General features: G+C 45.4%; 1 protein-coding gene and 1 long non-coding RNA gene across 5 annotated transcripts in view; one reads left to right on the top strand and one right to left on the bottom strand.

The window, feature by feature from the left end:
• Positions 1-67: 67 nt before the first annotated feature.
• LOC111827735 overlaps positions 68-16,383 on the top strand; it is a 21,190-nt gene continuing 4,874 nt past the window's right edge. Inside the window, exons 1-3 of one of the 2 annotated variants that reach the window (XR_002831446.1) lie at positions 68-150; positions 364-432; positions 2,633-2,800. This is a non-coding gene — a long non-coding RNA (uncharacterized LOC111827735). Of the gene's footprint in view, positions 151-363; positions 433-2,632; positions 3,104-16,383 lie in introns of those variants that run through there. The other variant, XR_002831445.1, reaches the window with a different exon arrangement.
• Positions 4,177-16,383, bottom strand: part of DAP3 (death associated protein 3) — a 26,857-nt gene continuing 14,650 nt past the window's right edge. For all 3 annotated transcript variants that reach the window (XM_014463577.2, XM_006097831.3, XM_014463575.2), the window contains exons 3-13: positions 15,728-15,850; positions 12,708-12,809; positions 10,952-11,060; positions 10,722-10,814; positions 9,686-9,816; positions 9,122-9,202; positions 8,871-9,029; positions 7,826-7,885; positions 7,416-7,505; positions 5,473-5,590; positions 4,177-4,520 (exon numbers count right to left, since the gene is read on the bottom strand). In XM_014463577.2, the coding sequence (XP_014319063.1) occupies positions 4,435-4,520; positions 5,473-5,590; positions 7,416-7,505; positions 7,826-7,885; positions 8,871-9,029; positions 9,122-9,202; positions 9,686-9,816; positions 10,722-10,814; positions 10,952-11,060; positions 12,708-12,809; positions 15,728-15,850 (1,152 nt within the window). In that variant the 3' untranslated portion in view covers positions 4,177-4,434. The remainder of the gene's footprint in view (positions 4,521-5,472; positions 5,591-7,415; positions 7,506-7,825; positions 7,886-8,870; positions 9,030-9,121; positions 9,203-9,685; positions 9,817-10,721; positions 10,815-10,951; positions 11,061-12,707; positions 12,810-15,727; positions 15,851-16,383) is intronic.

The following is a 16,383-nucleotide window of genomic DNA, read 5'->3' on the forward strand; positions in this document are numbered from 1 at the left end:
GACACCGCTCATCATTCCCGCCTCTTCCTGTCGTGGACTAGTCCTACTTGCTTGTGGTTGCCAAGGGGTGGGGCCCACGCCGGAAGTTGTAGCGCCCGAGCCTCCGCCCCTTGCTGGCGCGTTCTTGGTGCGGTGGTCTTTGCTGCTCAGGTGGGGACTGTTGGGGTTCACCCTACGTCTTACTGCTCTTGCAGCGTTTGTCTCTTCTCTCCAGATAATTCTGCTTCAGGCAAAATTAAAAGCTTGGTGGAAAAGGTGCTCCCCTAAAGCTTCCCACGCACCCCTTTCTTCCGCTCAAAAAGCCACAGCCTCCCTGATTTCTAACCCTGTGAACTATCTTTATCTGTCTGTCCCCTCTCCCAGGCGCCCTCAACGTGCACCACTTCGCCCCAAGCAGCTTAGTTCCCATCTGTTACATGTCACGGCCATCAGGTAAGGCATTGTTTGCAGAAAGTACTCAGCGTGGAAACCATTTGAAGTCCCCTGCTCGAGGTCAACCCTCAGGCCCTTGCAAGCTTGCCTGGTCCTGGATTTCGGAGATGGAGGCCTTTCTCCCAATTCTCCCCAACACACGGAGCTCCTTGTGAAGTCAAGTGCACGCCTGCATCCTGGTGTGATTACCTCGCCTCCAAAGGGACAACAGACACAGGCCTGTGGGTGTAGAGAGGACCCCTGAGCCGGCTCCAAATGGGGTGATGCAGAAGGTGCTGGAGCCCAGGCTCAAGTGGCAGGAAGGGAATGGGCTTTGCTCCGTGCCCAGCCCTGTGCCCGGTGCTCACAGTCCAGATCCTCTCCAATCCAACCAGAGGTGTTTCTTTGCTCCCTTTGCCTCCCTCCCTGTCTGTGCCAGGCGCTTGGGCTACAAAGGCAAAGCTAGCATCCCCAAGACCTCACTGCCCCGTGAGAGCATCATCAAGAAAATGGCTGTGACCTTGGTGGGTGCAGGATGTAGGGGAGCCCCTGGGGACTCAGGGGAGATTCTCCAGGGGAGTTAAAGCCAGCTGGGACCTGAAGGCTGAGGAAGGGCATTCCAGATGGAGGGAACTGCATGCGCGAAGGCAGGGAGGCAGGAAAGAGCCCCCCTGGTCTGGGAACTGTGGAAGGGCAATCGAGTTCGGGTCCAGGAAATCTGCTGTTTGAGGTTGGGGTCCCAGAACCCACTCCCTGGGCCCTCTGCCTTCTTGACCTTCTTTGCTCCCAGCGAGGAAGCGGCCCTGGCCCAGCTGCACAAATGGATGCTTTGACATTGGAGAGAGGAAGTGAGCAAGGAGGGGCCAGCTGGTGTGTGTTCGGGGATTGCTTCTCAGAAATCTGCCCCTCATCATCATCATCTCCTCCTCCTCCTTCTCCTCCTCTTCCCCCTCCTCTGACACCATGGCAACCCGGAGGCAGCTGGGGGAGCCACCCGTGAGTTGGGCTGAGTTGAGGGGGAGGTTGGCTGGGGGTAAGGACCTCTGCTCCCCCTCTCTGAGCCTCAGTCTTGACATCTAGAATATGGGCACGGCAACCCAGTTGTGGGCTCCTGTCAAGCCAGGTGCTCCAGGAAGCCCAGGCCCAGGCCCAGGCAGGACTCCTTAGGGCAGTGGTTCTCAACCTTCCTAATGCCGCGACCCTTTAATACAGTTCCTCATGCTTTGGTGACCCCCAATTTCATTGTTACAAATTGAACATAATTAAAGCATAGTGATTAATCACAAAAACAATATGTAATTATATACATTTTCCGATGGTCTTAGGCTACCCCTGTGAAAAGGGTCGTTCGACCCCCAAAGGGGTCGTGACCCACAGGTTGAGAACCGCTGCCTTAGGGGAAGGCCCGGGAGGGAGGTAAGGGCGGGGCTGGGGAGTGCCCTGCCTCCTCCTGCAGCTGGGGGCTGGGCAAGGCAGCGGAGAGTCCCTGAGCCACGTGGCCTGCGCTCCCACCAAGCAGCCTGCCTGGTGTGCCCACTGCACTGTCACTGCGGAGGAGCCTCAGGGAGCAGGAGACAGGGCCCAGGCACAGACACAGGGATGATCTCCCTGTGAGCCCTGCAGTGTGAAGTCTGGGGTGGAGGGGGCTTCCCTGCCACGGAGCACAGGGCTCAGCTGTTCCCAGAACCCCGTCAAAGCCCCAAAAGGAGCCCTAGCCGGTTTGGCTTGGTGGATAGAGTGTCGGCCTGCAGACTAAACAGTCCCAGGTTCAATTCCAGTCAAAGGCACATGCCCGGGCTCAATCCCCAGTGAGGGGCTTGCAGGAGGCAGCCAGTCAATGGTTCTCTCTCATCATTGATGTTTCTCTCTCTCTCTGCCTCTTCCTCTCTGAAATCCATAAAAAATAAAATAAAATAAAACCCCAAAAGGAGGGGTCTATTTCCTGAGGCTGCGGCTCAGATGACTACAGACTGGCCTAAACCGACAGGAACAAGTGCTCTCCCCATCTGGGTGCCAGAATCTGAAATCAGGGCGTCCAGGGCTGTGGTCCCTCGGAGGGCTCCAGGCCAGGGTCCTTCCTGCCTGGTCAGCTTCTGGGGGCTCCTCTGCTCCTGGCCCCATCCCTTCAATCGCCCCTCGTCTTCACGTGGCCTCTCCTCCATCTTCAGGTGCCCCCCTCGTCCTTCCTAACATAACCCCACACTGTGTTCACTTCCGGCAGATCACGTGACCACGCCCCGTTCACGTGCCCATTGCACAGGTGAAGCTGCTGCGGCACAGAGAGGGTGAGTGACTTCTTCCTTGGAGGGTGCACAGCAGTAAAAGGACGGAGCTGGAAATGGAACCTCGGCCGCGCAGAGCCTCTGTCTCCTTGACCTGTGACCTCTGGGTAAGCGGCCATTTGCTCTGATGGGCTTCACCCTTCCCCTCGCCCCCCATCCACCCCCAGCAGACAGGGGTCCGGTCATGGTCATGGCACCAGAGCCTCCGGGGCGGCTGCTCTCTTTGTCCCAAGGTCCCTCCCAGCTGGTGACCTTGGCGGAGTCCCGCTGCATTGGGGCGAGGGCCCTGTGTGGGGAACATCCCGCCTCCCCTCACTGTCTGTGGCTTAGATTACAAAATACCATGATTTTTCCCGTCTGGCTTAGGCCGCCTGCCTCTCCTGGTAGATTTTGTTTTACCTCGAAATGAAACTGATTCGGGGTCTGCAAACCAGCAGACTGCCTGCATTCGCTCTGAGACGTGGCTCTGCCCCGGCGCCTCCTGGTCCAAGTGCCCGATGCCCCCCCACCTCCGTGGCAGCATCGCTCATCCCCTGGGCCCCCATTCAGCACAGGCACCCTCAGCGCTGCCCTGCAGCCCCAGGGACCTGCTGAGCCCGGGCCCCAGCTGGTCACCAGTTCCCCGGGTCCTGCCTGCAGCCCCAGGTCCTCAAACCGGTGTGGTAGGGCCCTGAGAGTTGACCCCTTAGGCCAGCGGTTATCAACCTGTGGGTGGCGACCCCGGTCGAACTATGACCCTTTCACAGGGGTCGCCTAAGACCATCGGAAAACATGTATCAGCGGCTCTCAACCTGTGGGTCGAGACCCCTTTGGGGGTCGAACGACCCTTTCATAGGGTCGCCTAAGACCATCGGAAAACACACATATAATTACATATTGTTTTTGTGATTGATCACTATGCTTTAATTATGTTCAATTTGTAACAATGAAAATACATCCTGCATATCAGATATTTACATTACGATTCCTAACAGTAGCAAAATTACAGTTATGAAGTAGCAACGAAAATAATGTTATGGTTGGGGGTCACCACAACATGAGGAACTGTATTAAAGGGTCGAGGCCTTAGGAAGGTTGAGAACCACTCACTGCCTTAGGCAGAGGGGTTAGACCAGCCGTGGGCAAACTACAGCCCGTGGGCCCCGGATCCGGCCCGTTTGAAATGAATAAAACTAAAAAAAAAAAAGACCGTACCCTTTTATGTAATGATGTTTACTTTGAATTTATATTAGTTCACACAAACACTCCATCCATGCTTTTGTTCCGGCCCTCCGGTCCAGTTTAAGAACCCATTGTGGCCCTCGAGTCAAAAAGTTTGCCCAACCCTGGTTAGACACTGGGTGTGCACTCTACTCCCCCCACTCCACACACACACACCTGGCCCCGTGATCATTTATTCATTTCCATTAGTGTATCCTTCATCTGAAGTGTAAAATTTGGCCAATCTGAAGACTCTTCCCATAGTATAGATCTAACACAACACTTTAAGAAAGATAATTTAATTTTTAGGAAAAAAGGCACAATTAAAATGTGAAAACCATATATAATAAACTGCTATTAGTTTCAGGAACAAGAGGATGTCTTATTGCCATTATAGTCACTTTACAGGGAACCCATTTCAGCCAAGTTGGGAGTTGATTTGCAGTACTGTCCAGTCTCATGAGCTGTGTGTGTGCTGTGGACGTCCCATCTGATTGGACCTGTGATGTCCACTGCCTTCCATGCATGTTGTGGCCATGGCCTAGAGGTAGGCACAGAGCCGCTCCAGCTGCCCAGGATTCCCATTGCTTAGGAACAGCAGCTCCTTTTTACCTTCTTCCGTGTGAGCTGAATGGAGTCAAGCACAGATAATTGGCAGTTTTCTCCTGAAGTATTAAGTTACACCCAGAGAATTCTGTAGAGGCTACATTATCTAGATTACATTCTGATGCCATCAGCACTCCCAGAGACCTCACTGCTAGATCCTTCATCCTAATAAATGATTATATTTCTATGCACATTTCCCTTTCTGTCTCTATTCTTCCAGTCCAGCATTTATCTTTCCCATTATTCCAAGATTATCTTCTGGACTTTAGGACATGGTCAAATCTCCTAACCACCCCAAATCTCTCCATTGTGCTTCCCAACCCATCATGTTGCAGCTGCTTTATACTCTTTCCTTTAGTAACATATTCCAGTTACAGCTAATTCTCTATGACCTATCGATAGAACAGCCTTGACTTTTCCTCTATATCTTCCTCCTCCTCCCTGTCCTTAAGCCGAGGGCAAGGATAAAAAGAACAGCTCGAATGCTCTCATGTACAAGACTAGGACAGATAGAGCAAAGATTTGGTTTGATGGGGCGGCGGGGTTTAGTCTCTTACACAGTCAACTATTCTGTGGGTGTCCTAGCATATGAGTCAACTGAAGTTTGTTGAATGATGAATAAATGCAACAATGAACAAAAAAGATAAAAAAACAAACAAAGAAAAATGCAACAATGAGAGTGTGGCCAGCAACCTGAACCAAGTGACTGGGCTTGGTTTGGCCTCCTCTCTCAGCATGAGCATTTTATTGTAGACTACTCTGGGAATTTAGGGAGAGATAGAATGTCTTTTGTAAATTAAACCTTACCCCACCCCCCTTCTGTACCATGTGATCAGCCAGGAAGAAGTCAAGATAAAGGGAATAAAGATGAAATACAAACTACACACTACTCTTGAGGGAAGAAGGTCAAGGTTTTGACAGTGGGGCTCTTCCTGACAGATAAAGTCCTTATAGAAAAAATTATACAACTGACCTTTCTCATGTTGAAGCCAACTGTTTTCCAAATAATACTGAATACAACTTTCAAATTCTTTTGGGTTATAGTTGCCAACCAGGATAGGAATAAAGGGATCCAAGGCATCAAATCCTTCCTGGAAAAGAAAAAGGGTAAAGATATAGTAATTGTTAAGTGACACACAGGGCCTGTACGCACTAGGTCAGTGATGGCGAACCTATGACACGCGTGTCAGAAGTGACACGCGAACTCATTTTTTTAGTTGATTTTTCTTTGTTAAAATCTGTAAAATATATTTTAAAAAAAAATATCAATCTTTGTTTTACTATGGTTGCAAATATCAATAAATTTCTATATGTGACACGGCACCAGAGTTAAGTTAGGGTTTTTCAAAATGCTGACACGCCGAGCTCAAAAGGTTCGCCATCACTGCACTAGGTAGTGCTTTTGGCCACACATTCTCTTTTAAAGATAATCTCTTTTCCTTCTGGTTCATCTACTACATGTTGCCTGTGTGTGTGTGTGGCTGTTGCAGGCAACTGTGTTCTATGTTGACTTCATTAGAAATTCAATTAAAAAAATATTTTTATTGACTTCAGAGAGGAAGGAAGAGGGAGAGTTAGCTAGAAACATCAATGATGAGAGAGAATCATCGATCAGTTGCCTCCTACACGCCCCCAGCTGGGGATTGAGCCCGCAACCCGTGCATGTGCCCTTGACTGGAATTAAACCCTGGACCTTCTGGTCTGTAGGCCGATGCTGTATCCACTTAGCCAAACCAGCCAGGGCATGAATTCATCTTGAAAATAAATTCTTCTCTATCAGTTTTCCATGGCTTAGAAATGGTGGGTATTAACATTGCCCAACCATGGTCCAGAAGGTGCCTTTAACTGGGTGTTATTAGTAGCCCATATGCATCCAGGGTAAGCTTAAAGGGGCACCTACTGGCCAAATCTGGGATAATTTAAGCATCGAAATAAATAATGGTATTAAAAATTAAGAATCCACATGTCTGTACTGAAATAAATAAATACATAAGGTAAAAAGGAAAACTCTTACATATAATAGAAAGCCAACTGATACATTTAGAGGAAATGATGGAAATAGAATATATCTATTTTGCTATTATCATGATAACTAATTTAGGAAGAATCACCAATGAGTACTAAAACTAGTAAGGAGAAATTTGAGGAGTAACAGGATATTTACCTAGTCTCAAAATATACATCCACAAGGTTATTTATTCACTATAAAAGTAAAATAACAACTTCACTGAGGAGAAACCAAATGGATGCCACCTTAATTATGTGTTCAAAGTTAACACTGCTAGTAGTAGGAGAAATAGGTTTCATGTGCCTCCTAATATTATGCACTAAGAGCACACATCACTTCTAATATCACATACAATCAGGAGAAAAACATCAGACAACTTCATAAAATAACCCCTAAGATAACTGGCATGTATTCTTCAGAAATAAAAATATTAAGATTATAGAAGACAAAGACTGAGGAACGGTCCCAGGTTAAAGGAGACTAAAGACACATGACAACTGAGTGCAAGATGCTGCCCAAGACCCTCTTTTTTCTGTAAAGAATATTGGGATATTCTGTCAAAACCAGAATAAGTTCCATAGGTTAGGTTAACAGTATTATATCGATGTCAACTTTCTGATTTTGACAGCTGTGCTTTGGTTATATATTAAGATATCTTTGGTTTTAAGAAGTACACATGATTTTGAAATAAAGAGGCATCCTCAGGTTACTGCTACATATTCAGAAAAAAATGAATGAAGAGGAAGAAGAATAAAGCAAATATGATTAATGTTAACATTTTAGGAATTTGGGTGAAGTCATACAGGAATATAATTTTTATCCAAGTCTGAAATTATGTAAAGAAAAAGAAAAAGATGTCTTTAGACAGAATGACTATCTAAGGGAAACAAGTTTTTCAATGGTTTGACCTTTCCCAGCAGTTCCTGGGGCAGATAGGCTTTCCTGGGCTTAAAAAGAGACCCAGTCTGGCTCAAAGTCATCACAATGGCACCTCCATTCTGAAAGAAAGGAGAAAACGACAATTAGAAAAAGCTAAAACAGATAGAAGATCTAAAAACACTTTGAACAATTGTAAGCAAAGTAATTACACCAATATTTAAATAAAATGGTTTTGAATAAGCTTACTCCAGTTAAATAGAAAGATTAGAAACCAAATATATAGATTTAAAAATTGGTACAGTTATGGGAATTAAATGAGATAAAAGAACGTTCTGTCCATAAAATTAGAGACTGCAAAGTGCTAGGAATGACGTAGTGGAAGATCTTTGAAATGAAAATACATTTCTCTCTGAAATGTGTTAGGCATCATATCACTCACCCAGTCATTTTTCACCATCTTCCTCAGGTTGTGAATAAGTGCTAGCTCCTCGGAGGCGATCTGCACATCGGTCAGTGTGCGAGGGGAGGAAGGGGTAGGAGCAGAAGGAGGCCATTACTTGCTTTTGCCTGGATGCTTCCCTGAGACAAATTACTAGTAATTGATAACGACTAAAAAACCTTCAACTACTAGTCACCATAGTAGAGGCTGAAGATAAGCCTCTGAGATAAGCTACAGAGCTGTTGGCCCTAAAACTACTGCTTCTGGAGTTTAAAAACAGTCCCCAAGGGCGAAAACACCCACTGTCTCCAAATACCCCCAAGATACTTCTCATCTTCTCTTTTTACACCACATAGCCTCATTTTGAAAAGAGAATAGACAGAAAAAAAAAATGTACTAGTAGCTTCTGTTGTCATGCTCTTTTCAAATACTGTCCCTTCCCTAGCCGGTTTGCTCAGTGGATAGAGCCTCGGCCTGCGGACTGAAAGGTCCCAGGTTCGATTTCAGTCAAGGGCATGCACCTTGGTTGCAGGCACATCCCCAGTAGGAGGTGTGCAGGAGGCAGCTGATCGATGTTTCTCTCTCATCGATGTTTCTAACTATCTTTCTCCCTTCCTCTCTGTAAAAAATCAATAGAATATATTTTAAAAAACAAAATACTCTCCCTTAGTTTTCAATGGATAGTGGAACTTGGTATCATCCTCTTTAAAAAAAATTGACTTTAGAGAGAAGAGGCGGGAGAGAGAGAAAGAAACATCAATTTGTTGCCTCCTGTACTTGCCCAGACTGGGGCTCAAATTCACAACCTGGTCTGTGCCTGGCTGGGAATCAAATCCACCACCTTTTGGTGTACAGGACGGTGCTCCAATCAACTGAGCCAAACCGGCCAGGGCTGTATCAGCTCCTTTTGATGCTATTTTCACTATACATCTAATTCAAATATTCCTAGGCAAGAAAATATATTGTATGTCTACTATGCCCAGACTATATATAATATGGCACCAGAAATCAGAGAAACCAGAGCAGAGAAAGTCAGTTTTCCTACTGGACTTTTATCTTCTCTTTTCAGCGTGGTCCTTCCCCAGAGCGCATTGACTCCATCCACTGCCACCAGGAGGCGAAAAATACCCAAAGAACTCTGCCTCTTTAGCTCTTTGAGCACAATCCCAACGGCATCTGTGGCGTTCCTCACCCGCGTTATACCCTGTAGCAAAAGGGAGAGAGTGGCTTACAGCCCAGCCTGTCTATAAGAGGCCTTCTCTGGTATGGCACCGTACACAGTATCTTTTTTTATACCTGTTCAACTACTTCTCCCAGAGAACTGCCTTTCTCAATGCTTTCTCGCTTATTCCAGACATACTTCTCTTGAATTTTTATCTAAAGCCAAACAAAAGGTTGTGTTATTAGGAATCAGTTTAAATCTATTTTTCAAGCCCTATAAGAGGTCTATCTCAGTATGGAAGTGAATGCTATCTAGCCTAGATATTCAAGAATTACTAGAGTAAAGAGTAATTTTACCAATACATTTCTGGTTCCAAAAAAGATTTTATCTGGAGAAAATTATGTAGCTAGAATATGCTTTAGAGAATTTGAGCCTGTGACCTTGGAAAAGTCAGTGAATTAATTTGAACTTCAATTTGCTACCCACAAGATGGGAACAGCCTACTGATGGCTCTATGGGTAAATGAGTTTCAGATTGTGAGCTCACTGTGAGTAAAATACTATATATGCAAGAAGTAGAAAATGGTATAGTTATCTCAACCATGATACTAGTTCTCCAGTCTACTGGTACTTGGGGCACAAAGAAGATAAAATCTATTTAAAGAATGGCCAGCACCAAACTTCTGGGAGTCTAATCACCTGACTCAAGAAACGCTCATTTGTAGTTTTGAAATTCTTCAGCCAGACTGAAGCCTCTAAAGGTTGATCAAAGCGCTGTTTGTTGTAGGAGGACTGCAGAAGATCCCGGCAGTCTTTCACCCAAAGATGAGCTAAAAAAAAGGGGGGGCGGGGGGCACAGAGAACAAAGTAGGCAGGAATTAACTGTATACAACACAAAATACTCTATTAACTGTAAGTCATGGGGAATGACTTTAGTGTCCTATATATTTCTTAAAGCCTTGTTTCCAAGGTTTATTTTAGATTAAACATTATCATTACACTCAACACACAGGCATACCAAGTGAATTAATGGTCACCTCAGCTTCCTGGTAGTTTCTAAAGATAGTCATAGTATGTGGATGCACATACACAACAAGGAAGGATATGTACAAAGAATGAGAGTTTAAGTTTTTAAACTCTAGAATGCTGATTACCAGGACCATGTCAGTTTCTCTGGATACTCAAAACTGCTGACTGAGGGCCATAATGCCTGTGATGACCTCTAAGGTGGGAGTTTATGCTCTTGGGCATCACATATCAAAGTGAGGACTGCTGGGCCAAAATAGTTCATTCTTATTATCAAAAGGTTCCAGGAAGCTTTCAGCTGAATTTCTTCTTCTTTTTAAAAAATAGGTTTTTATTAATTTTAGAGAGAGAGGAAGAGAGGGGTAGACAGAAACACGGATGAGAGAGAAACACCAACATCAATGGGCTGCCTCCTGCAGGCCCCCTGCTGGGTATTGAGTGTGCAACCAGGGCACGTGACCTCCTGGTGCATGAGTCAACCAGTGACCCACACTGGCCGGGCAGCTGAATTTCTTCTTGTTGCATTTACTTCACCTTGCAACTTGCTTGTCAGTAATATGAAGAAATTATGAACTAGTTTAGATCATTCTGTATCTGGAGCAAAGGCCTCTCCTGTAGCCATCAGAGAGCCCTGTCCGAAAATTAAAGCCACGATGCTACCACAGTAACAGGATAACAAACCCGTATAGTGAAGATAGGAAGTTCTTACCATCTGGAATATGCAGTATCAGCCAGTCCTGTTTTGCACAGAAATGAATAATATGGCAAAGACTGAGTGTTTTTCCTGTTCCTTTTTCCCCATCTAAAGCACTTGCTGTTAAAGAAAACATTACCAGAAGGAACACTTCTGCTAACAAAGAGTACACTTGCATTTCTTTTCTCACATTTGAGGGAGGAAAGCACTGGCTTAAGACAGCCCATGTGGGCAGGAAAGGATACAGAGAACGTATCGTACAGCTGGATGAGCAAAATTGGTGTTTTTCAGGTAATGCAGAAGCTCTAGGGCTGGTTTCCTTACCATCAGGCAAGCTTCATTGAATGTCTTCATCTAATAAAACAGGGAAGGAGAAAGGAGAGAGTGGGTGTGGAACTTCTAACCTGTTCTTGGTATGCACACTGAGCCTAATATAGCAACAAATTGTATATTTTTAATTTATGCAGTTAGGAGGGGTTGAGTTGATTCTGATTTTGAAAATATATCCATATAATTAAGCTAAAAATTGAAACACATGATCTCACACCAACTAACGTAAGAGTCAGCTTTTGATTGTATCTGTTATGAAGTACAGATATTGCATCAGTTAATTGAAATCTACAAATAATACAGACATCTCACAACATAACTACCGGTAGGTATTCCACTTAGGGTTGATGTAAATACTGAAAGCATATAAAATGCTACTTAATGCTACCTCTAGCATGGCTCAGTGGTTAAGTGTTGACCTATGAATCAGGAGCTCACCATTTGATTCCCAGTCAGGGCATATGCCCAGGTAGCAGGCTCCATCCCCAGTAGGAGGCGTGCAAGAGGCAGCTGATCAATGATTTTCTCTCATCATTGATGTTTCTATAGCTCTCCCCATCTCCCTTCCTCTCTGAAATCAATAAAAATATGTTTTTAAAACGTCAATGGAAAAAAATATCCTCAGTCAGGATTAACAACAACAAGGAATAATTTCTGAGGCTAAAAATAACTCAGCAGGAGTTAGCAAAAAGAACCAATCATGTCAACAAAATATGCTTGCAGTTATTCATTATTTATTTTTTTTGGTTAATCCTCACCCCAGAATATATTTTCCATTAAATTTTTTTTAAAAGTGGAAGGGAGGGATGGAGAGAGGGAGAGGGAGAGAGAAACATCAATGTGAGACACACATCGATTGGTTGCCTCCTGAACACAACCCAACCAGGGCCGGGGATGGAACCTGCAACCCATGTATATGCCCTTGACTGGGAATCAAACCCAAGAAAGACCCTTGGGTGTGAGGGCTGACACTCCAACCACTGAACCACACCAGCCAGTGTGATCATGAATTCTTTATTGGCTACAACACAACCCAAGCAACTCTGGGTTTAAGTTATGACCACAAATCTAGAATTTTCTGAAAATCTGTGAAATTGAAGAACAATGATACATCTAATCCAAACATAATTTCTATATGTCTTAGGAATACATTATAATTTTGTTTTTCTATAGCATATTAACTATTTTCATGATACTTTTCTAAGGGAAATATTAAATTCATTTTTTTAAACAACTATTTAAATATTCAAATTTCCCAAAACCTGTTAGGTAAGGAAAATAGCAGAATATTGTTTATTTATTTAAGAATACTTTGGCCCTAGTCAGTTTGGCTCAGTAGGGCATTGTCTTGCAGACTGAAGGGTCCCGGGTTCAGTTCTGGTCAAGGGCATGTACCTTGGTTGTAGGTTCCTTTCTGGCCTGGGCTCTGGTTGGGACTTATGCAGGAGGCAACCAACCAATGTGTTTCTCTAACACTGATATTTCTCTCTGTCTTTCCCTCTCTCTTCCACTTTCTCTAATAATAGCACCATTAACAAAAGATGAATTCATCTATTGTTTTAAGATTCAAGTTTCATTTTTTTATAGTTTTCTATTCATTTTATCACATCACTTTGCTATGAACAGCTTGTGTTCTGGGCTCCCTCCCATCCCCTCCCCTGTTTTGAGCACCTGCATTGCATATCGAGGAGGCAGGCCATGGGGGAATATAGTCTTCATATCCTGGAGGGGTAAGTTGTAGTGCTGACCCTCATGCTTCTCCTCATGCTTGGCCTATGAAATAAAAATGCAAACAGATATAATGGGGCTGTAGACAAAGTGACAAAGTCTTTGAAAAGTGGAAAGAGCCTGATAGACAATACTGAGGAAACATTCATCTCTCAGAATTGAAAAGCATATCTTTCATTTCTTATTTTAAATAAAAAATATGCTAGTTGTTGTCCCCAAATCCAGTGTGTATATACAGCTGGGGTTGGCCTGAATGATGAAACCAGTTGCCCAGCAACGTAAACCTAGATGTGGAGGTAGCAGTGACAATTCTTGCCATCTGGATTCTTCTGTGCTGTGTATAGAGATGATCCAGTCATGTGACAAGATCATCTGCATGCTGCTGTTTCCATAGAAACTCTAGAGGAATTGGCAGATGAAGAGACTATATTCACAGGGAAAGGCACTTTGATGATTTCATTCACTTATTCTATTTCATTTTGTGCTTTTGAAAGTAGGAGAACACTGGAGATATAAATAAAACACACCCTGCTGAGATAGTGTTTTGGGTAATGAATTATTTTTTTCCCTCCCACATGCACAGCAGCATATGTTAAATGGGGAAACTCAGAGAGTAGGAAAACAAACAAACAAAAGCTATTGGTTTTCTTCACATTTAATCACAGACCTTACAACTAACTTCATTTATGAGAGGCAGCAATAATGCTGGGGAAGGAGAAAAAAAAATCAACATCTAGACTAATGGGATCTGAAGCAGAAAATACAACACTGGATACCACTGTAATCCTAGCTTCTGCTGACAAACTTCATTTTAAATGCAGCTCTTCTCAACAAGTCAAGTTACTTCCTTCTCTAGAACTAGGAAATCCACTTAGAAAAATAGATAGAAAATAGTCCCAGATGGGTTATTAGGAAAACTAGGTTCTATAACTGCTCTGCTGTGATCTTGGACAAGTTAAGTTGATTTCTTTAGAATTTTGCATACCAGTCTATACTATGGTTGACTATCGTTTTTATAAATAAAGTTTTATTGGAACATATCCATTTCCATTTGTTTATAACAGAGCTAAACAGTTGTGACAGAGACCACTGTGGATCATAGGCTTAAAATTTTACTATCTGGTCCTTTAAGGAAAATGTTTGTCAACCCATCATACAGTAAGATCAATAATATCTGCTAAATTTAACTTCTGAGGAATTGACTTAAGTATTTACTATGTGCCTGCTCTATCCCCAGCAAAATCCTTGGCATAAGATGAATTCAGTGGCGGGATTAAATGAGAACAAATGTGGACTGACCTGCCTAAGTGTTTTATCTATATACTAGAGGCCCGGTGCACAAAAATTTGTGCACTCAAGGGGGGAGGAGTCCCTCAGCCAGGCCTGTGCCCTCTCACAGTCTGGGACCCCTTGGGGGATGACCACCTGCTGGCTGGATGACCACAAGCTGGCAGTCAGACATCCCTCTGGCAGCCCGGGAGCCCTCGGGGGATGTCCACTTGCCAGTGGGGAGCAGGTCTAAGCTGCAGTCGGACATCTTTAGCGCTGCTGAGGAGGCGGGAGAGGCTCCCACCACCACCGCTGTACTGGCAGCCGTCAGCCTGGCTTGTGGCTGAGCAGAGCTCCCCTTGTGGGAGCGCACTGACCACCAGGGGGCAGCTCCTGCATTGAGCGTCTGCCCCCTGGTGGTCAGTGTGTGTCATAGTGACCAGTCATTCCCAGTCGTTCTGCTGTTAGGGTCAGTTTGCATATTACCCTTTTATTATATAGGATAGAGGCCTGGTGCATGGGTGGGGGCCAGCTGGTTTGCCCTGAAGGGTGTCCCGGATCAGGGTGGGGATCCCCACTGGGGTGCCTGGCCAGCCTGGGTGAGGGGCTGAGGGCCGTTTTCAGGCTGGCCACACCCCCTTCAGGGTGGGGGGGTCCCGCTGGGGTGCCTGGCCAGTCTGGGTGAGTGGCTGATGGCAGTTTGCAGGCTGTTCAAGTCCCCCAGTGGGGACCCTCACCCCATGAGGGTGTGGGTCCCCGCTGGGGTGCCTGGCCAGCCTGGGTGAGGGGCTGATGGCTGTTTGTAGGCTGGCCACAGCCCCTTCAGTGTGGGGGGTCCCCACTGGGGTGCCTGGCCATCCTGGATTAGGGGCTGAGGGCCGTTTGCAGGCTGGCCACAGCCCCTTCATGATGGGGGTCCCTGCTGGGGTGCCTGGCCAGCCTGGGTGAGGGGCTGATGGCTGTTTACAGGCTGGCCATGGTCCCCAGCCACCCAAGCTCCCAGTGGAGGCTGGCTGGAAGCAGGTATCTGGGATTTATTTGTCTTTTATAATTGAAACTTTGTTGCCAATGAGCGGAGTCCACAGCCGGCTCAAAGCAGGCGGGAAGCTTGGTTTCCTCCATCGCCGGGGCAACCAAGCCTCCTGCTTGCTCCAGCTCCGTGGCTGCTGGCCGCCATCTTGGTTGGGTTAATTTGCATATAGTTGCTCTGATTGGCTTGTGGGAGTGGCTTAGCACGTAGCGAAGGTATGGTCAATTTGCATCTTTGTCTTTTATTAGTGTAGTTATAAAAGCCTAAGAGACTGCTACAGCTAAATTACTGGTACGACCAGAACGACTGTTCAACCAGTTGCTATGATGTGCACTGACCACCATGGGGCAGATATTCAACGCAGGAGTTGCTCCCTGGTGGTCAGTGCGCTCCCTTAGCCAACCTCCTGCAACCCCCCCCCCCCCCGCTGGCCCCCCTAATAGGCCTCGATCACCAGCCAGGCTGAGGGACCCTACCCGAGCACGAATTTGTGCACCGGGCCTCTAGTGTTATAATATCAGACAGGGGGATGGGGATGATCTGGGTTCCAGAATGCTGTCTTGGGTGCATTGTCTGACTACATGTACATTTTCTTGATATGTAAAATGACAGCAGCAGAGATTATAAGCACTGAAAAAAATTCATATACATATTAGCAACTCACCGGGTCATTCTCACTGGTGCAGGAAATAGCTCTGGGACTCTCAAATGAAACCTGGTTATCCAGGTGAGCAGCAAGGCTCTGGGATGCCTGGGTCCCCAGGCGCAAAACATGTCCAGGGTCCAACTAGAAAAGAAACCATGTTAGTGTTTTGTAATTTTTAAAAATATATATTTTATTGATTTTTTTACAGAGAGGAAGGGAGAGGGATATTTAGAAACATCAATGAGAGAGAAACATCGATCAGCTGCCTCCTGCACACCTCCTACTGGGGATGTGCCCACAACCAAGGTACATGCCCTTGACCGGAATTGAACCTGGGACCTTTCAGTCCGCAGGCCGACGCTCTATCCACTAAGCCAAACTTGTTAGGGCTAGTGTTTTGTAATTATGAAGTTTATGCTTGCTACAACACTTAGTTTTTAAGTAATATCTGCAACAGGGAAAAATGCCACTAACATACATTTTATTTTTATGTAAATGAGGATCCTTGTAATTATTGTAATTCTCTAAGTATAATCACATTATTCATGCTCTGAATCTATTTCAGCTTATGTTGCTACTAGAGGCCCAGTGCATGAAATTCATGCACTGGGGGGTGGGCGGGGGCGTGGGCCCTCAGCCTGGTCTGTGCCCTCTTGCTGTCCGGGACCCCTCAG

Source organism: Myotis lucifugus, unplaced genomic scaffold (assembly GCF_000147115.1).
Source record: "Myotis lucifugus unplaced genomic scaffold, Myoluc2.0 scaffold_211, whole genome shotgun sequence".
Classification (NCBI taxonomy): Eukaryota; Metazoa; Chordata; class Mammalia; order Chiroptera; family Vespertilionidae; genus Myotis; species Myotis lucifugus.